Consider the following 21,339-nt stretch of genomic DNA (forward strand, 5'->3'; position numbering starts at 1 on the left):
AGTTGTCCCGCCTTTAATTCTGTGACTTTGGGACATCACATTTCATCACCCTGTAACACATTTGCATAATTTATGCCTAGCAGCTAGTTCAAAATCCGAGAAATAATCTAGCACAACTGCTCTGTTGTTGTAAACGTCACTGGCTCAGGCGTGAGTGAGCTGACCAATCAGAGCAGACCGGGTATTCAGGAGAGAATAAAGAGACAGGAGCTAAAACAGGGCGTTTCAGACAGAGGGCTCCAACATTGGACAGTATGAGAAAACTGATGTTTTTTTTAGCATTAGAGCATGTAAACCTATTCTAGTAGTAAGCCAAAATGTGACTAGAAAGGTAAATATAATTTGTGAGTGAAATTTGAATTTACTGTGACAGAAAACGGCAGTTATGAAAAAAAAGCATTTTAATTATTTTCTAAAATCATCTTTAACTATTTTCACACAGGATTTAAATCTCAAAGAAATAAACATCAATGACAACAACAACAAAAAACAAAAGATTTTCTTCAGATATTGGCATTTCTACAGTGAAGAGCTGGTGGCAGCATCAGGAGCCCAGAGGGGGCCGGGATGCTGAGCTTCAGTCCTCCGACCAGTTGCCCGGGCAGACTGAGAAGTCCAGCGGGCTTTCTACGCCCCTCTGGTGCCAGTCAATCAAGCAGCAGCAGCAGGTAGAAGCGCCAAAAAAACAACCTCACACTCTCTGCCAAAAACCCAGAGAGCTCCCTCCCATCAGTACACCACCACACACACACACACACACACACACACACACACACACACACACGCTCATACATACACAGACCCGGATGACAGTAGAAGATGTACACCGAGTTCACATGGTGCAAAAAAAGAGAAAAGAAATCCATTTTCTAAATTAAAGGTTAATACAGACAACAGATGTGTGCCTGGTGCCTCACGAGACCTAACTGAATGATCAAGTCTGGAGCAAAATAATAATTTACAACAAACAAAAACAAAACAAGGAGATTCTTAACATACTCTACTTGGTTTTGTTTCATTGTACTTTGTATTAAAGGACCCATCATAGCCTATGTATCACTATATCTAGTGGAAGTGATGTAGCAGAGGTAAAGCTCCTATAAAGCACAAAGAGCAGCAGTAGGGACGACCCATAACAACACATTACTCTGGCATTATAGGAGCGTTGGAGAAGCAGAAAAGACCTCCAGTCTATAAATTCTTAATTGTTGCTTTTTTTTTTATTCAGATCTTATGAATGAATGACGTCTGAAATTGTCAAAGTCACTGAGAGAGTGAGGTTTGCCTCGCCAGAAGAGGTGAGGCCGAGGAAGGCTGGATAAGTAGTTCTTGGTTGTATGTGCTGTTGGTTTTAAAGTAGTTAAAGGAAGTTGAGCAATGTAAGGTAAGGAGGATTTCTGCTCAAACGATGTGAGCATGTGGACTTACATGATGGTCACAGATGAATCAGAATCAACATTATTCCTGAAACAGGACACGCAGGGAAAGAGACTGATGTGAAAGGAGACGGGAGACTTAAATAGACAGAATGGATGCCCTCCAGCCCAGCTCCCAGTCCTAACATCTCTTCATCCATCTCTGGTTGATTTGTCTATACAGTATTTGATTCTTTTTTTCTGTATTCAATAGCTTTCGTACTTCCCTTTAAACTTTACAGTACAATACACTATAGTGCACAATAGGGTTTCTGAGCCGGTTCTGGGGCTCAGAGTGGAGGGTGAGAGCATGTCAGCCTCACAGCGCTGCTTGATGTTCAAGTAACTATCGGGCGCGACACTCAGTCCCGCAGCCTGGTTGCTCTGCTGCAGCAGCCAGACGGTCCAAATAACCGAGAGTGGTGATCTGCGCCTCAGTCCTGCCCCAGGTCCTTCGCAGGGCCTCCGTCCAGGTAAATCTTGAGGGCTTTCTCCTTGCGTGGCGAGTAGCTGACGCGATGTCCGGTCTTCAGCAGACGGCTGCTCTCTTTCTTCATCAGCTCATTGCGCTCTTCCTCAGAGAGCTCCATAGGTTCCTCTGTGCTGTGCCTGCACACACAAAAATCACAGAAACGTTCAACTCAAGTCACAATTAATGTCGCATTCTAAGACAATGTGATGTACTCATATTAGTTGACATCTACTCTCTGCTCATCTCCAGCTTTTAAGTTATTTTGGTGAGTAGAAATCAGCTTTTTTGGCCTAGTTGCAGCTCTCTTCAAAATTATTCACGTATTATAAAAGGTATGTAGTATGTATATAATGTAATTATGCACAATGCCAACATTAGGGTCAGACAATAACAAGTTTAATTGTAGATTATATCAGTAAAAATTACAAAAGTTTGAAGTTATTTTAGAGTTTGAGTTTTAAGATGTTGACAAAGCAGTCCAATACTGATATGGACTAACATGTTTTACTATATATCTTTAGACATTACACATTACGACCTAAAATGACAAAAATAAACACGATTGATGATCTCTCATATCTCCACAATGCAAATCAACGGGCAGTTTTCCAAACGGAAGTAACAGTTGTTGCTAGCAAAACGTCGCAGTGATTTGGTCGATAAACGCCTCCTTTATTTTGAGACGCTGCCATGGATATAAAAAGAACGTCGCCAGAGGAGCGTGTTGCGAGGGACCAGACCTAACGCATAAATATAAAAAATCACAACTTTACAGTTTGGTACAATCTGCAATAAAGTTGATTGTTTCTCCAGAATAGCTTTTTGCACCTTTAATTTTAAAAGATCTTATTCTGGTTATTGTCAAAACAATTGTGTACACTGATATAATGTACACCAAAACAACCTGACTATGACATTTTCATATTGCTACATGCATAATGACATATTATAGCTGACACTGTTTGATCATAGTCAAGGAATGTAAGAGAAACTTCAGTATTTGAATGTGGTAGTGATCATTTTGAGCTCTCTTACCTGTAGAACACCACAGCTCCATCGTCACAGATGTACAGAGGCCACACGTTTAGAGTCGACACTTTAGGGTTCCAGTCCAAATCCTGATGGATCTCCAACACAGAAATATCACAAGGAAATGTTCCTCTACCCTGCAGAGAACAGACGGACGGATTCTCAGTCAGAATGGACTAGTTTAGTAGAAGACAAAGAAGTACCCTGTGTGTCGTGCTGCATCAGACATACCTTTGCAAACTCCAGGTTCTCGAGGGGAATATCGCTGATTTCACTGAGCTGAAAACGGAAAAAGAAATTCGTCAGAAAAGGCATATTGGACAGATTGAATGGTAGAGAATGGCATTTGTTGCTTTAATGCTTCTATTGTGGAATAAGTTGAATGTTATTATCTATTCCATGATTCTGTGGATATTAATTTCCTGCATTTTGGTTATCACTGTCGGCTGATCAGGATGAAACAGCATGTTTTTATGGATAAATGCATCGTATCAGTATATATAAAATGTCTTAGTAAATATTAAAGAACACAGACATACCTTCTCCTTGAGTTCTTCTACACTGCTGCTCTCCAGAATAACCTCCTGGAAGGGCCCCAGCTTCATTGTAGCGGGGCTCCATCTCCTGGTGAGAACCGCCAGCTGCGACATCGACTTCATCTTCTCTGGTTCTGAAAACGGAGTCACATCAGAATTAGATCCAGTTGAGCTCTAACTCTACTTTATTTCACCTGGAATCAAGAACGCAAGTTTCAGCAAAGAATGACGTCATAAATCAAGTAATAGTTAAAGTGCTGTGACATTGCTTTGGGTCTGCCAATGTGAAAAAGTGTTACCATTGAGAACTTCCAGGAAAACTTCCCAGTTGGAGGAAATGCTGATGTCTTCTTCATAGACATGGTAGTCCAGAAACACTGTGCCTGGGTTCTTCCATGTCTTTTTCCTGAGACGAACGCTGAACACACACACAAATACATTGTTCATTAAAAACGTATCGACTAGACTTTTTTCTTTATCCTTTGAGTTATTATTGTGTAGTAACAAAGTCTTACCTGTCAATGCTGAGGTCAAGCTTGCACTGCTCTTTCAACTGAGGGAGCAGCTCCTCTTTCGACTGTCTGACAGTCATGCCCTTGGCAAACACCGTGTCCACGAGGAACTTGCAGGGCTGGGGCACATGAATAAATGATCAGTATTTGTGTCAATGTTCACTCACTGTCTTGAGCTTCGAAACAAAAAAACGGTCAGTGCTCACCTCTGTTTCATTCACTAGTAGTTGGTACACTTTCACTCTGTATTCACCCTTTTTCAGGGCTCTTCCTAGTCGAATAGTTATCTGTGGAAAGAAGAGAAATGTTGAATTTAAGTATTGGCTCACTAACAGAAACCACTGAAGTCAAACAAATCTCTAATAAAACAGATCCTGACCTTGTTATCATCAGAGAACGATGAGAGTGTTTCATTGAGCCGAACACTCTCAAACTCCTGGTTGTTGGCATACACTCGAAACACCTTGAACTGGGTGGAGGTGACTCCCACATATGGCTCCAGGTTCTGTTTAAATGCTGCTAATGTTATTCTCTTGTCCACATGAACCACTAAACCTGAAGCAGATCATAAGAAACAACAATTAGACATTATGGCAGATTTTCTACCCTCTCAGTTTGATCAAGTTCTGCAAGCAAATAGCAGTGACACTGGTCTCTGATAAACTTTTAAACACGTTGACTAATTTTCCCTATTTAAGGATGATTAATCCTTTAAGCCACATCATAAATAGAAGGTTCGTACATTTTTGTGCATCCCACGTGGAGTCATCCTGAGAACACGGCTCTGCTCTGAAGTACAGGTACTGAGCCTCAGCCTTGCTCTTCCCATTGTCGTCATACTCGCTGTCTGTCCCAGAGTCTTCTTCAGCGGTGTCCCACGTCTCCTTTTTGCCCTCGTGGGCTTTGGAGCGACGGCTACTCGTGATGCTGTGTGAGTCCAAGCCGTTGGCCAGTTGTATGGGCCCGTTGTCGGCATTACACAGCGTGTCACTACTGTGGCTGGAGCTCAGGATATCGCTGTCCACTGAGCTGGTGCTGCGGTCATTGTTCACCTCAGAGTCTGAGCGTTCTTCACAGGCAAAATGGTTCTCAGGGTCGGAGGAGGCGCCGCTGCTTCCTCCAGCTGCGGCCCTGATCCGGTTCTCTAACTCTCTGTTGTCTGCAGCCACACAGAGTGAAGAGCTTGAGTCAGCATCCTGGGTCGGGGATTCGATATGTTCAAAGTCGCTGGCGTCAGAGCTTTTCTGGCTGTCACTGGTGCTGGAGCCCTGCTGCTGCTGCTGCTGCTGCTGCTGCTGCTGCTGCTGCTGCTGCTGTTGCTGCAGAGACAGATTCTTTAACTTTTCTGTGCTCTCCTCAAGGATAGCCTCGACAGATTTCCTGTTACCCTTTGACCCCTCAAAGGTGACATCAGAGTCACCGCCTACTTTTTGGCAAAGAGTTCTGTTGGCCAAGGTACCAGGGGACTGCTCAGGCAGTAAGACCAAGAGTCGGATCGTATTCCCATGACGATCCAACAGTTTCCACAAGAGTGAGTCAGTGAAAGCAACCTGATGATCTGTTGACTCAGAGCTCTCTACAAAAACCTGATGGAAAAACAAAACGTAGCAGTGTTCAGACGCGTTAAAGTAGATTTTCTGACATAGTTTTACAATGGAAACACCTGGAAGCAAAAATGTCTGAATGAAAGAAAAAGTACGGACCTTGTTGCTCCTGAAGAACCCCTCAGCTTTCAGTGTCTTGTTTGGAACATACAGGAGCCGGAGGTCATTATAGCAGCGCTCAAGGACCACACGCATGTTTTCTGCAGACAGCCCTGTAGCCTGGGAGGAAACACAGGTTTCAAGTTTGCAAGAATGATCTCATGTTCTCACAGCTGATGTTCACAGTTCATAACATTCAGGAAGGAAGAGGAGATTGATTGAATGAACTGAGAAAAGCAGGTTACCTGTGCAATAAGCTGTTTGAATTCAGTGATTGTTTGGTTCAAGTATGCTCGAACACTGATTGGAGAGGCGATAGTCTCACTCTTCAGATCCACAACATGAACCTTCACCATCACCTCTGCAGAAAATAAGAAAACACACCCACACAGACATAAAGCAGTTAGCAGTCTGCTCTTAAACAACGGAGATTTTGAAATGTAATTATCTTATCTTCTGTTATCATTTTCGTTCTGACTCAACAGCAGCAGGATACCGACCTCCAGGTTTATAAGGCTGGAACACTTGCTCTGGCCTGCGGGTCTCGAGCAGCAAGTCGAACATATACGAGGACTTGACTCCTCCCAGCAGCAGGCCCATCGGCGTGTCCTCCTCACCTTCGTAGGAGCGCTCCAGGTACTCGTGGAACTCATCATACTTTACCAAACGGCAGCAGTTCAGGGAGACGACTCCATCCAGCTCCATCAGCTTAAGTACAGAACAAACAAATGACCACAAAAAGTAAATGCAAAGAAAATGATGCAGAAGTTTCCAAAGTTCACCAGAACTCTTTTGGTAATGTTAGATTATTGTGTAGTACCGACGCTGGACACAATACCCTTTGTTCAACTCTCTATTGTGGTTCATTTAAAGACACTTCAAAAATCAAGACTCAAAGGTCTGCTGGAAGACAAACAATAAACCAACAAACCTTATACGCCATCTCTGTTGCTTCTCTGAGAGTTTTGTCTTTGTGTACTTCCAGCTTGCTTTCCATCATCATCTTTACAGGATGCATGCAGAAAAGCTTTATCTGAAGGTAAAAAGCAAGACAGCAAAAATAGTCAAACTTGATTTAAAGCAAAGCAATGAGTCAACTGATCCTCATTCAGAACCACAACAACACATCTGGGATCGATCCAAAAGGCGCATGTACCTTGCAAGTGTTGCGCTCGATCTCCCTCTGTCGCTTCTCCTGCTCTTCAGACTCTTTCTCTTTCTGAACCAAACTCTTTATGTGCTCTGGGAAGTCATCCACAGATACATACTCTGCAGAGAAGACAGACAGGGTACACATTACAACTGCATACTAATTCAAGGACAGGTTAAGACAAGAAAATCATAGTGATAGAAGTAATATTGATATAAAAACATCTGCATAACACTGAAGGGATATAGAGACATGGTTTCATGGTTTTTGGGAATTAATTCATTTCTTACTTGCATTCCTTGAGGGATCTTTCAATCTATAAATCAGCATATATGCATTTGTAGAGCTGCAGGGAGGAAAACAGATGTCTTTATAGTGGAACAAATACAGAGTTGCATGTGATGTGTGTCAACCAGTGAGTTTTCCAGACAGATACGACAGCCAACTTACCTTGCAAAGGCACCGGAGTAATAGCCTCTGCTCCCTGAGGACCCCCCATGTGTCTTCCTGATATCATCTTGGGTGATCTGTCGAATAAAAATGCACAGAAAAATAACGACGCAACACATACAACCTGGTTAATGACATGTAGAGTGCAAACTGATGACTAGCACTGATATAGTCTGCTGAGTCATTCTGCCTGGCATTCAAGTGCTCTAAGAGGACAAAGCAGGTTATTCGAGGGCTGAGGCTGACCTTGCTAACGTGTTGATCATTGAAACTGTACCACTGGCCATCACTGAAGGATTTGATGCAGGCGTAGTAGTGGCCACCCGCAGCACTCCCAGAATGGACCATGACAGAGAACAGTTCAAAGGTCAGCAAACTCTGAGAACACATAGGAGAAAAAAAAATTGTGTTCAGATGAAAGAAACAACTCAGTGACCTTTTGTAAGTGCTCTACATGATGGGTCAGTTTTATGTAACAAAATCACCAGGACCTACAAAGTGTCTGCCACAAAGGTCATCATCTGGAAAGTGTCGTCCACAATATGAAAGACAGACATCTCATGTAACAATAACAGGGAAGTAAAGAATCACTTTTCAGCTTCGTCTGCAAGCACACAGCTGCTCGGTAACATTTTCTAGCAGTCTCCCCTATCAGTACAATATTGGCACAGCAAACCTCAGATGGGAGAAAATATAAAGAACTAGATTTACTGCCTTGTTGTTGCACGCCTCTGCGCACCAGTCAGGTTGCAATTTACGTCCATGTCTGTCCAGACTCATAATAGAGTATGTAGAGAAGACTTAGAAGGAATTTAATGAAAGGTAAATGTAGTTGGTCACAGTGACCTTGACCTTTGACCTCTGAGTGTAATTCAGAGCGTGTAAAACTGAAAAATTGTTTTGTCAAGCCAGTGATCGACACCCAGGTTGGCAAAATACAGAGATTAACTTAACCAGATGGTTTCAAAACTATCATCTCTCCTCTTATTAGCAAAGAACAGTGGACAAAACATTCAGGTAATAGCTTCTACTTTTTAGCCGTCACTGACTGTCACGTTTAAACTGTCAAAAGGCGGCAGCAGGCCATATCAGCTGTCACTAATTAATGTTAATTCTGTGAGTAACTTGATGGTAGGCCAATATAAATCTTGGCTGTTGTCAGGTCTGTTTGCAAGCTGCCATCTGTACTCTGCCAAAGATCGTTTAGTGTTTCCGTAGTCCCAACAAATCCAACAGAGTGATATGGCTTCTCTCTAGCCGATCACGCCAAGTCAATCAGGATGTTGAGTATTTGGATCAAGCAACTTGTCTAAAATACAGTGGATCAAATTTAGAAGGCAATGTTATTTTTTTTTTATGTGTCGTAAACATATTTAATCAACATTTGGGTAAATAAAAGAGATTGAAGAGAATCAGATTGGGGCCAAACTCAATGGGGACATTCAACAATCTAACAGACAACTAACCAACAATATCTATAACGTGGTTGTTCAAGATCATTACCTTGGGCTTCAATACCCTCTCTGCACTGCCAGTGCTGTCCAAGCAGATGCCCTCATCCACACAATCATCGGTGGAGAAATCGTTGCTCATCTGGTCGCTGTGGCAACTGCCTTCATTCTCTGCTCCGCTGTCGGTGCAGCTCTCTGTCTGAGGCGACTTCTAGAGGCGACAATATTTTAAAACCAATCAGAAACATAGACTAGACATAGTGGTCAGCCATATATTAATGGAAAAGTAGAAAGTAGCTTTATTGGGAAAATGTGTCACACCGTCTAGCGTAGTGTGTTCTTTTTACTTGATAACATTTCAACAGTAAAAAACAAAAGACACCTCTGACACACTGGGTGATGCCTAAAAGGTGTTTGTTCAATTATCTTGCCCTTGCCACACAGGCAGTATAAGATGCAAAACAATAAATTATCCACATGTTGCTACTTCACTACTAAACATATTGGTATTGAGAGAATATCAATAAACAGGGTTAAATGTTACAAGAAAGAAAATAGAGGTGTATTCAGCATTTGAGAACATCGACACCGATGGATTTTTTATAAGTGGAGTTTTTACGAAAGTGGAGTGTGTGGCATATTTTTTCTCTTTCCAAACTATGACTTAGTCACATCAAGTTACTGATGGTCAATAGCAGGAAAACCACAATATATTCACAATTCTAAGAACCAATGAATCTAATGTGTATCAGAAATAGCGATGGAAGCAGGTACTGCCATTTGTGCTTTCACCTCATCTTCCACATCAATGAATGGACTCATGTCAAGCTCCTCAGGGAAAGTCATGCGGTCGTTCAGCTTGATGCGATGCATAGTGGTGTAGTCGAAATCAAAGCGCTTCAGCTGGAGTGTCAGCAGGTAGGGAAAGTGCAGAAATCTCAGACCCTGTGTAGAGAAGCATTAATTAACGGACAAGGCAGACCAATAGCAGAACTGTCTTCAATAAACATGACTCAGTTTGCTCACCTTCCGGGCGTCACATTTCTTTTTGCAGCGTTCACAGAAGTACTGATTGGGCCCATCCAGGGTTTCTGGTTGGATAAATGCCTGCAAAGCCTCTTCCTGTGGCAGAAAAAATAGTTTTGGTTCCATTTAGAAGAAGGATAAAACACTTAATGGTCATGGTTAACTGTATAATCTGTATTAAAATGGCTGAATTCAAGGAAGCCTTGCTGTGGTAAGTGTTGCTTCAGTCTTTTACAGCCAATATGTTAAATGTTTTAAGGAATGAAATGTGGACAGAAACACACCACACTGCCGTAGACCTGGCTGGCTCCAAAGGGTCTGATCACAAGAGGGATGTCCAGGTAAGTATCAATCCTCCAGCTCTCATAGCCACACTCCAGACAACGCACATAATCCTTCAGCTTCCCCTGGTACAGCTGGTTGATCAGGTCAGCCTGAGGAGACGGAGGCATGATAGTCAGGCATTCTGAGCCAACTTTCACTGGTAACAATACAGCATTTGTTTGGCCAACATTTTCTCTCACCAGCTGCAATCAGAAACTTAAAAAAGATGGATTAAACCGATTAAAAACAACTTTTTTTTTCTTCAGATTTTACATACACCATCAGTTCAGTCATAGGTAGTGCTACTCAGACCGTGAAAACTGTTTTATATCGTCACCTGAGGCTCAGAGGAACAACTGTTTTCACTGACTGTGGACCAACAGTAAACCAACATGGATAAAAATTTTGGCATGTCAAAATTCTAGTTTGAGTCTTGAAGGAAAGCGTCATCTTCATACAACCCTGTTTCCAAAAAAGGTTATGACACAGTAAAACATTTTAAATAGAATGGGATCATTTGCCAATAAATAAAAAAAAATAAATTCCAGTGAAAATAAGTAAAAAGACAAGATTTTCCATGGTTGGCCTCATCAACGTCACTGATCTTTGTAAATATGAGCTTATTCAGAATTTTTCTCTTGGGAACACTGTGTAAAAACCATTGTTGGTCAAAACAGTTAGTTTGGAAATGATTGCATTCTGTTTTTGTTTTTTTGGCACTTGGATAATAAGAATGATGCTGTTTATTCAACATTTCTCCTGTTACCAGTTTTAACTTAAAATTCTTGATGTTACTGTAAACCTCCAAAAAGTAACTAAAAAACAAACAATCCATTACAGTAGTTCTCTATGTCATTATATTATTTTTAATGGGGCTCAATCACATGCATTCATTTTGTGTTGACCAGGAGCTCATGTGTACAGACCACATGGCTGTACATACGCACACTGGATTAAGTGTTTCCAGTTTAGAACTCACTCATGAGATAAGAAACAGCTAACCCTCAGGCTTACTGGCCCATTTCACTTTTCCCACAGTAGCTCTTTTGTTTCCATTGCCGGGGCCAGACTGGCTACTGAATTTATGTTTGTCTGAAGGCTCGAAAATCTTCTTGATTTCTCCTACCTGCTCGGTCTGCTTCCACTTTTGCTCCAGGGCATCAAACATGACCCTGCACAGCTCCTGGACGTCATGCTGCTGCCAAGCTAAAAATAAAAAACACACAAAAAGCGCTATTAGGTATAGAGAAACCGAGGCACATGGTTTCTACTTTCGCAAACATGCAAACGAAACATGTGAGTCTAGTCACAGGAGAGTACAAGAGCTCACCCTCACTGCTGTCCCAACCGAAGCTCCGTGTCACATCAGTGGTCTCTATCGCCCGTTTCTTACTTGTCTGCAGCAGAACAAACAGCCTTTGCAGCTGGAAGGGGATACTGGTGACTGGATCCTCTTCAGACTCCTCAAACGCCCAGCTGAAGTTGGAGACAAGAACTTTAAAACTTGTACTTTAAAGTGAAACTTCTCAAAGACTTCTAGGAGTGTAGTCCCTTACTTGTACAGTGCGTTTCTGAACTCTGGGGTCATGAACAGTGTCTGTAGAAGACTGTTCAAATAGCAGGTCATAGCCTGGTTGACCAAGCCCACGTAACCTAATGCAGGGGCAAGAGACAGGAAGTCAAAGGTCAGTTGGACTTGTATTAAAGGAATGATGTCACATGTTCAACAGGAGTCAACAGCTCACCCGTCTCAGATTTGCTGAGGATGGATGAGTAGGAGTAAGATGGACTGCTGTAGTCACCACTGCAGCCTGCAGCACCGTCTCTGGGTAGTGGTCCGATGAACCGTTCCTGTGAACTGTCATCCAGTCCACTGCTATCTGCTGTTCCTGACTCATCCTGCACAAATGAACACGGAGATAGGAACCTTTTAATCCAACATCTTTAGTTTCCAACCTCACTGTAACCCAACCACAAGGAATTATTTAAGAAATTAACAAGTATTTTGTTGATCTCATTTTACTCACAGACGCAATCTGGGGCTGCTCTCCATCTTTGTCTGTAAGCTGAAGGAAATTCTTCTTACCACCGGGCTCAAATCCAGAATCTAAGAGGGACATCTCACTGCTGTGGTCCAGTGGTGCCTAAGGGGAGGCAAAGCAACAACAAAAAATACATAAACAGAAACATAAAAACAACAATCCCTGGACAAAACTGAAAAACCACAGCTGCAAAACAAGTAGCTTCCTGCAGGCTGAACTCACAAAAAGACTCAGATTCCCACTAAACTCATTTTCAGCAAATTCTCTGTATTGACGCATACGAGGAAAGTAGCTTGAAGCCAACATGTGAACAGCGCTACGAAGACGACCAAGACTTTCTGTCTTTCTCCTGGGCAAGCTGAGGACAGGCAGGCAATGTGCTGCAGTGGAAACATACAGTAGCTTAATCCACTGACCTACTCAGCGAGATAACAACAGACACAGCACCTGGGCTTTGGCCTGGGTCAGCAGCGGGATTAGCGAGGGCTCATTAAAAAAAAAAGGATGTAGTATGAACACAAACATAGACAACACAGAACAAACTCAAAGTCAACACAGAGAGAGCATATTGAGAATGTATTCATTATGTTCTCTGAGCTAAACTTGAGAGTAAACCCTCTTAGGAACAGCAGTCTCACACAGCTCGCTTTCTTTGTAGCAGGGAGCAATGGTATGGCAACATCTATTTCTGAACACTGATAGCATGAATAAAGAAAACACAGTTGGCTGCCTGATTTTCAAGCATATCTCCACACTATCAGCTTCTCTGGCGTCGTGATATGGCGACATTGTCCTTCCATTGTAGAAGTGGTGGGGCTGCGAGTCCTTGAATATACTTTTAGTAAGAAGAGGATGTGTGAACGGCAACTGCAAACCCAGCCATTATTATGAATCCCACTCAGGTTCACCTGAAATACTCAAAGTCAACTACACCAATCCAAAACGTTCACTTAAAGCTGCACCGGTTCATTTTTTTTGGCCTTCCACCTTCTAAGGTTGGTACTGGGAACGTGAACAAACAATAGACCAATGACAAATACGTTTTTTTTGTTGAAATAAAATCTGGCTCTTTGGATGTTAAATGTTCACTATGTTTACCAGTTAGTCCAGGGGTGTCAAACTCAAATTAGCTTGGGGCCACTGCTGGTACTGTCATTGTGTAGGAGGGCCATATCAGCATTCAAGTACTACACGTCAGTGCAGTATTTCTGAAAAAGTCCGATGGCGGCCTCTACCCAATGCAGCAGTGGGGTCAGCAGCAGAGTCGAAGCAGGGAGTTACAGGAGTCACATTAAACTTTTACAGTGGAGACAGTTATGAGAGCTGACTGACGAGATGATGGCGGAGGATTTGTCAACACTTTTGACTTTTAGGGGAGGCCAGAGATGGCCTGAGGGCCAGCAGGTTGAGACCCCTGGGTTAGTCACTAACTTTGTCTGTCTGCCGTCTGGTGCTGGACAGGTGGCATACAGCGTGTTTATAAACGCTCTCCAATAAATACTTATGATTCAAATAATCAAGAAGTTGACTCGCAGTTTTCCAATCAAATCACCACTTCTTTTTCTTTTCTTTTTTTTGCATCAGCTACGTCAATTGTACAGAAAGGGATGCAGAGTCTTTTATCAAAATTACTACGAAACTACAAAATGACCTATGATGGAAACAGAGATGTTTCCCCGGTGTCAAACTTTTGATCATTGCTGCTGACCTCATGTAAACTGATCAACTTAAGTCTTAAATCAACTAAACAGTGGAGATACTGAGCGGTAGGCTTTGACAGGGACCCACACTTTTTTTTCTTTGACTGAAAATCCTGATTTGGGTACATCCTCCGTTTTTGTAAGAGGTTTCATACTATAAACAACTGCCTGCTGCTGCTGTAAATGAGGTTAATGAAAATGGGGAAACTAAACCGAAATAGTAAAAGCCAAAACAATGAGCTGAAAGACGGTAAACCGCTCCGTACTGTTATAGTTCCCTAATGCAGAGTCTGGTGATTATTCTCTCATAGTCCATTACACAGTCATTTGATTATCAACATATCAATGATGATTGGTACATCTTTATCCATCTCTGCTCTGATAAATAAAAAATAATTTAATCGCACACAAACTTATGCTATCTAAGCTATCAGGGTGCAATCGCACTTGGTCCAGTTGCTCTGTACTGTGCCAAAGCACGATTGTCCCTCCACAATGGAGAACAATGTAGAGAACATGACTTTACTGACTTTTTGTGGCTTATTTTGTGTCGTTTTGGTCATAGACGGCCATCTCACATTCCTGGATTTCTTGATTATGCGAGGCGGCGTAATAAGCATGATTATACTTTATTATGATGTCCACGTTGTGCACCCATGCTTGTGCTCGTGCATGAGCAACCGTACCATGCCGTAGCATACCTCTTCCAATCGTGCCAGGGCCAAGAAAGTGTTTCATGCTTAGGCACAGTACGGAGCGCTCACACTAGTCAAACAAACTGGACTTTGGGGGTTAAACGTGCTTGGGCAGGGTGTGGATTGCCTAGTGTGAGTGCGCCCTAAATACAGAGGTTTCCCTGCCAAACTAGGGCGAGTCAACTATGTTTTTATTTGAGCAATGGGAAAAGGCTCCTATTAATTTGCAAACCTCGAATTATCAACATACAAAGAAGCTAAGAAAGACCTTCCTTTGTGCAATTTCACCTTAGCATCATGTTGAATCCCCAAAATGCAACTTTTTACCAAGACTCAAACCTTTGATTTGATGGCGTAATCATAATTACACTCATATCTGTGTCGATTCATGTAGAGATACCATTATCACATGTTGGGAGAAACAAAAGTGGCTGTCTGGATAAATTAATCTCCTAACCATGTCTGGTGTATTTCCCCAGACGAGGTCAAAAGTGCCATTCACATATCCTGCTTTGTGGGCGACATCTTCGTGAAGTTTGGAGAGGGTGGTGGAAGCAGGCAGGTTGAGGGTGAGCCTCTCATTGACCGTCTTCGCACTGGTGGTGTCCTGAATTATACACAGCACTCTGGGCTCCTCAGCTGCATTTTGGATCTGCAAATCAAGAAGACCGAGGGAAAGAAACATGAGCAGGATGTAGTGGGTGCATTTTTGTGTTATGAGTTAGAGTAAACGGTTAAAACATTTCAGGCTGTGCAACATACTGTAGGTCTTTACCAGAAACACACAAGTACACAGAAGAAACATGTCATGCCTCAGTGCTGATAGGAATGTTACATTTCTGACAAAAGATACTGTTATACATTTTTGGTACAAACTGAAATAAGAGATACGTATCTGAATATTGAAACGATTTCAATACTAATTTTTTTAGTGTTGATACACCGAGTCAACACTAGTGTAAGTATTAAAAAGGAAAACATCAACAGCTGGCACAGAAAGTGTTTTCAATCAGATGTGTAATTATTTTGACTTATTCTCCAAACAGAGAGTTTGTTGCCAATTTCAGACTATTTAACTTAGGCAAAGTTCCTCTATGGTTTCTTGTGTTGAGCAAAAATATATAATTTGAGGATCTAAGCTTTAATCCAAAAAGGTTTTGGTCTTAGAAAAACATGTTGCTATTCTTCAAAATACGATATTTTAAAAAAAAAATGGCTCATTTAAATATTAGTACCAGGAAAAGTGCTGAGTGTTGGCACGAGGGCTGAAAAATTTTAAATTATATGTGGCCCTAATGAAAACATTATTTTTTTAAACTGTTTAAAATGTGGGAAAATGGCTCTCTCTCACTGCACTTAGCTCAAGGCTAAAAGCATAACTCAGGAAAACCTCCACACTCGTACAATCGCAGCACATTCTGAAATCCGCTAAAACAATTTTAGCCTCGGGCTTGTTGGCCCTGCTCCAGAGCAGGGTCAGCCAAATGTTTGCGAGGTTATCTCCTGCAAGTCGACCACAAACAGGCTAATGGAGAACGAAGTATTCACACGTCATTACAGAAAGTTAATTAGCTGCATGTTCAAACGGACATTTAACGCAGGGCTAGTAGAAACGCTGTGAAAAGCGTACAGCCCTAGTTTAAAAACATAGAAGAACTCTTCCTAAAATCACATTTTAATCAGTTATGGTATCAAATTGAAAGCTGCCACCATGTTACTGTTATTATCTGTTTCTTTATACCTTGACAAATGAACAAACAGTATTTTTTTTGCAGCATTTTTATGCCAATCACAGACACAAGCGATATTCTTATATAACAGTACAACATAAATTGATGTTAGTGACATGGAGATGCTTAATGACAAGCTCACATTTTCTTTTTTGTGACAGTGTTTTCTTAAGAGTTTTCCTGAGAGAGACATCTTTGAGGAGACCACAGCAAACATGATTGACAGTTCACTGATACATCGGAAAGAAACCTTCCAACACATGACTGGACAAGCCCTCTCGCTAGGCAGTCACAGGAAAACATGGACAGATTGTCATTTTTTGTCCCAACTGTCCACAATCTGTTACCAAAAAAATTATATATATATATATATATACATATATAAAATAACAGCCCATGCAATTGCAGACACATGCTTCATTTTACTGTCCTACACACAGTGTACCCATCTGAACACTCTCCAGTTTCTTTTCTGATTAGTCTGGTATTGACTGAATGCACTGTACCTGTTCAGGCTGAAGTGATGTGTAAACTGAAAGCTAAGATCAAAAACGAAAGTAGCGAGAACTGGCAGGAAAAACTCACGTACAACAAGCGCCAGTATACTGAGCATGCAAAAATGATGCCCGACCAGCTTCCTTAGCTTCATTAGATTAGATTGTCTTTATTTATCCCACAACGGGGAAATTCACATATTACAACAGCTCATTTGGCATTTCAAACGACTAAAGCACTGCATGAACAATTGTTAAAATTGTATTTAGAAAGGCCATTTACAGCATCATGCTGCATTATGATGGTTATCCTGTGCTGCTTCATGCATCTATGTAACACCATGCTTTGGCACTCTCTCCCACACCACACACAAGGCATGGCTACCTGAGAAATCCTCTTCATCTCATCAAAAATACTCTGTCTGCAACTCCAAAACACACCCTAATAAACACATGGAGATGGTTGAGGATCAATTAAAAAAACAAACAAGGAAAATAAATTGGAAAACATATCTGTGTAACTACCCTAAAATAAACACCTTCAGGCTCAATGTAGCTGACTTGTAGGCCGACACCTACTACAGTTCGGCTTTGAAATCAAACTCTGGCGATTCAGTGATAATTACAGGGATGTATTCAAGTTATTCCTGTTTTGCAACCTCTTTGGGAGGTTTGGCAAAATGTGACTGACAGGTCTTATAAAGAAGCTGCAGCTGACAACACACAAGTGTATTATGAGATTAAAGGTTATTTTTACCGTGGATATAATCACAAGGTGCTGACATGAAGCCACAGGTACGACAAAGCACAGGCTCTATATCTTTACAGCTTTAAATTATTCTAAATGGCACAAAATAAAGACTGGGAAACATCGGTATCCCTGAACACCTATTAATACAATGTCATGCAATTACAACTGTACATGGCCGGCTAGCAAACAGCGAGAAGAGAGCAGAGATGTAGAGCAGGAGCTCGAGTAGTGAAATTATATTTTTTTATAAATAGCACATTTATCAACTAAACCTCACACTTTGGCAAGTAACCTGTCACAAATCTGGATGGACTGCTGCATCCAAAAAAATGCTAGTGGCTGGTAAATCTATAGGGGTTAGTAGCTGTCGAAAAGACTGATGAGGCCCCAACAAGATTAGATCGTCACTAGAAATATGTACAGCCGAATCTCTTTTGTATTTCTCTTTTAACCATGGCTCAACAAGTTAAACTAGCTACTTTACTTTACTGCCTTGTTCAGACACTATGTAGCCTGGAAGTGAATGTAAAAATACCTGTAAAAAAAAAAATGCACAGGAGGTTAACACACTGCTGCAAACTTTAGTTTCCACTTAAAATGTCCTAAAAGTCAAACATAAAGCAGGTGGAGCTATGTGTCAGCTACCTGCCATCAGGCTTAATAACAAAGACCCCTTAACATTGGCAGGAAAACGTCAGGGGAAATCCAGTGGTGGCAACAAAATCCATAATGGTGGGGGCAAACATCACGTGTGGACAGGCTGTTTGTTTTTGGCTTGTTCTGACTTGTACAAGCACAACAGACCAAATGCAACACCAAAGAAAAAGTAGCACAGATGACAGTCAACTTTCTCAAGGAAGGAACTTTGTGACCTGCAAAGCTAAATGATTAACCGACCACGCCACGCTGGTCTAATTCATACTTATCGGAAATGTTACGTGGCTCCTCACAAATGCTTCATTTATTACGGCCCGTGGCATCAACCTACAGTTCTGAGTGACTTCTGATATCCCGGTACACCAGCGCCACTGCTGCCATCCACTTTCAACCCCAAACACCAGATTAAGTTACCAACACTACCCTTGAACTCATGTCTTGTTCCACAACATCAGTCAATAATTTGTAACTTTGCCATTGATTTCAGCAACAGACCTCAAGTACTGGAAGCGATCTCTGAATAGGTTTTATATTACTATCCTAAAAGCATTTCTACAAACCTGAAGGATAGTCTGATGTATATCTTAATGATCAGCTGATTTCATGGTTTTGCTGGAGAAATAAACAAGTAACCACAGTTGCACCTAACTGCACCGATTTGACACAAGACCACAGGGGAGTTTCCAAACGTATTTGCATGGTTTTGACCAATGTGTGTAGTAGTTAATGTGCGCAAAGATTTAAAAGGATATTTAACAATTGAGGTAATGTTTCCCCCTTCTACCTCAGGCTCAGCGGTGTAGTCTGTAGTCCTAAAACCCAGAAATCAGTCAGCATTTTTGCACATCTGGTTCCCTCGTATCTGAGTCTATAATCTATACGTTATTTTTAACTGGTTTTCAGTTAAATACCTGAAATAAGGTCTGTGGTTAAAGCGCTTGTGTGTCTTAAAAAAAGCAATGCTAAAAAGTGTCTAAATGAGACTACACAAGTTATCAGGGACTTTACACGTCATCACAGCGAACACGGAGACTCATCCACTCGCTACTCCGTCTTTACAGGCCGATTTTTGCTACAAACTACTCTAAACTTCAACTTTACAACTTGTAGATTGATAACTAGCGGTTAAATAATTTTAAAAATAACAATCACGACTTCATCCTCACAAGCTCATGCCATCCCTCTTGTATATAATAAAGGCTTGCCCATCAGGGTTTTTATTACATCCATTAATAAACAATCCATAAATTGCTCAGCTAGAGGCGACACTATTATTAGAAACATATTGAAAACTGTGCAGTGCTGCAGCATTTATCTCATTTTCCCACCAGCCCGGATATCAACGAGTGACGTCCTGTGCTTGATATATGACTGCTGCTGACGTCAATGCGACCAAGTGTTATTAAACAAATAACCACAAATATTGGGACTCCTAATAACGTGCAGCAACCCTATAAATACACATAAGTATAAAAAGCACATGAACGTGAGTGCAATGCAAATATTGTCTAAAGCTGCCTTAGTGTTAAAATCAGCGTTAACCTGAGTCAACACGTCAGCAAGGAAATTACTATTTGATCGGTGTTGACAGAGGATCGTCCTGATCAATTGACTGCTTGTGTGGAAAACATTAAATCCCACCGTAAATTAAAAGATTACTGTTTTAAGTTACGCATCGTACCGGACGTCTATAGTTGAGATAACCACCGAGCCAAACAAGAGAAACAAGCGAAGGCTAAATAACTTATCATGACAAATGAGTTCGTCAAAGGTGCCTGAAAGGAAAGTGCAAACATTATTTTGTCAACACTAAGGGCACCCAGACGACTAACTTTAACAGTAACGTTGTGTTCACGCTATATACATCTGCATCTTTCATGAGTAACGTTAGCTAGTCAAATCCGCTAACATTAGCGCTAGCTTCTGGATTTGACTAGCTAACGTTAACACTAAAGCTACAAGTACCATTCAAAACAAGCTGCAAACGACAATATTGAATCATTTAATGCATGCTTATAGAACTAGCATTGGGGGTAAATGTTGCCTCACCACTGCCAGTTGGTGAACTGATATGATATAGCTATTGACATTTGGTTTAGCAACTTCAATAACATTTGGTTGTTGTCATTAACCAGACTTCAAGGGCTAACGACATTAGCTACCCACATCCTACGAGCTAGCTACTGTTCCTGGCAAGTTAGCTAACTAATGTTGACAAACGCCGTGTTCGTCTGTCGACCGCAACATTTGAAACGCTTGAGTTTGTGATGTTCCGTGCGCTTAATACGAAGTCTAAATAACTTAATGGTAATTATGCTAAAGCTTTAGCTACCCATATAAACTCACTTTGTCTGAGATGCAGTGAAACTAGCCGCTAACTGATGTTAGCTAAGACGTTAGTTAGCTAGCCGTGTCATGATAGGCCGTCCAAGTCGTGTTTAGCTAACCGTTAGCACCTGAGAGTTAGCCTCTAAATTACAAACCGAGATTACAAACTCCCAAAGTGGTGTAAAAGTTGTGCCATTAACATTATCAATGAACATGATCTGCAAGGGTGACAGCTAACGCCCAGAGGTAGATTCTCCACCCTGGGCTGGGTCCGTGATAAACCTCACCTCTTTGGGTACGAACTGGTTCTCCTCGCTAGGCACCATTTCCATTTGTGCGACAGTTTAGACAAGCATCTATCCGGACAAGGATGTCAGCGCAAAAACTTTGCAGCGGTGCACACAGACATGGTTTGTGTCCGGTTTGTTGGAAGTTTGGACGCTTGGAAAACAAAATTAAACTTGCCAAAACTTGTAGGCTTATCAAAGTGATCGCAACACTTTCGGTTACACTGCCCAAGCACAAAGTGTCCTGCTGTAACTGGAGAAAGATGGCCGGTCGGTGTTTTACTCCGCGAGACTTCACTCAGGGAGCTTCGGCGTCACATTCCATCCAGACGAACGTGCGTGATGTGTGCGGCCAGGATGACGTCAGCGTGTGTCTGCGTTTTTAAAGGGACAGTGACACACACAAAAAAAACACGACTCTGACAAGTGAGGACAAATAATGCTGGTGCGATTAAAAAATTTTGTTGGTGAAAAAAAAAAAAAAAAATTAGGAATCCAACACATTTTAAGAGCTTTTAAAATAAAACAAACATAAACAGCAATCCAAATCATTATTTTCTGTCAAGTATGGCCCCACTTATTCTGAG

General features: G+C 41.5%; 1 protein-coding gene across 2 annotated transcripts; it reads right to left on the reverse strand.

Annotated features, from left to right (window-relative positions):
• Positions 1–383: 383 nt before the first annotated feature.
• usp47 (ubiquitin specific peptidase 47) lies at positions 384–21,060 on the reverse strand. 2 transcript variants are annotated; one of them, XM_084359572.1, is made up of 29 exons: positions 20,753–21,060; positions 17,115–17,171; positions 14,963–15,157; positions 12,096–12,212; positions 11,814–11,967; positions 11,625–11,721; positions 11,399–11,544; positions 11,195–11,274; positions 10,029–10,178; positions 9,745–9,840; positions 9,511–9,663; positions 8,771–8,929; positions 7,514–7,645; positions 7,268–7,344; positions 7,108–7,163; positions 6,824–6,936; positions 6,599–6,700; positions 6,168–6,375; positions 5,913–6,028; positions 5,668–5,787; positions 4,707–5,550; positions 4,344–4,519; positions 4,171–4,251; positions 3,968–4,083; positions 3,752–3,870; positions 3,456–3,586; positions 3,148–3,195; positions 2,923–3,053; positions 384–2,024 (listed from the first exon to the last, which is right to left on the reverse strand). In XM_084359572.1, the coding sequence occupies exons 1-29, from the start codon at positions 20,795–20,797 to the stop codon at positions 1,850–1,852; spliced, it is 4,194 nt and encodes a 1,397-aa protein (XP_084215698.1). In that variant the 5' UTR covers positions 20,798–21,060; the 3' UTR covers positions 384–1,849. The 2 variants fall into 2 exon arrangements, with proteins under 2 accessions (XP_084215698.1, XP_084215699.1); XM_084359573.1 differs by lacking the exon at positions 17,115–17,171.
• Between the last annotated feature and the right edge of the window lie 279 nt (positions 21,061–21,339).

Source organism: Pagrus pagrus (assembly GCF_965226575.1).
Source record: "Pagrus pagrus genome assembly, chromosome: 1".
Classification (NCBI taxonomy): Eukaryota; Metazoa; Chordata; class Actinopteri; order Spariformes; family Sparidae; genus Pagrus; species Pagrus pagrus.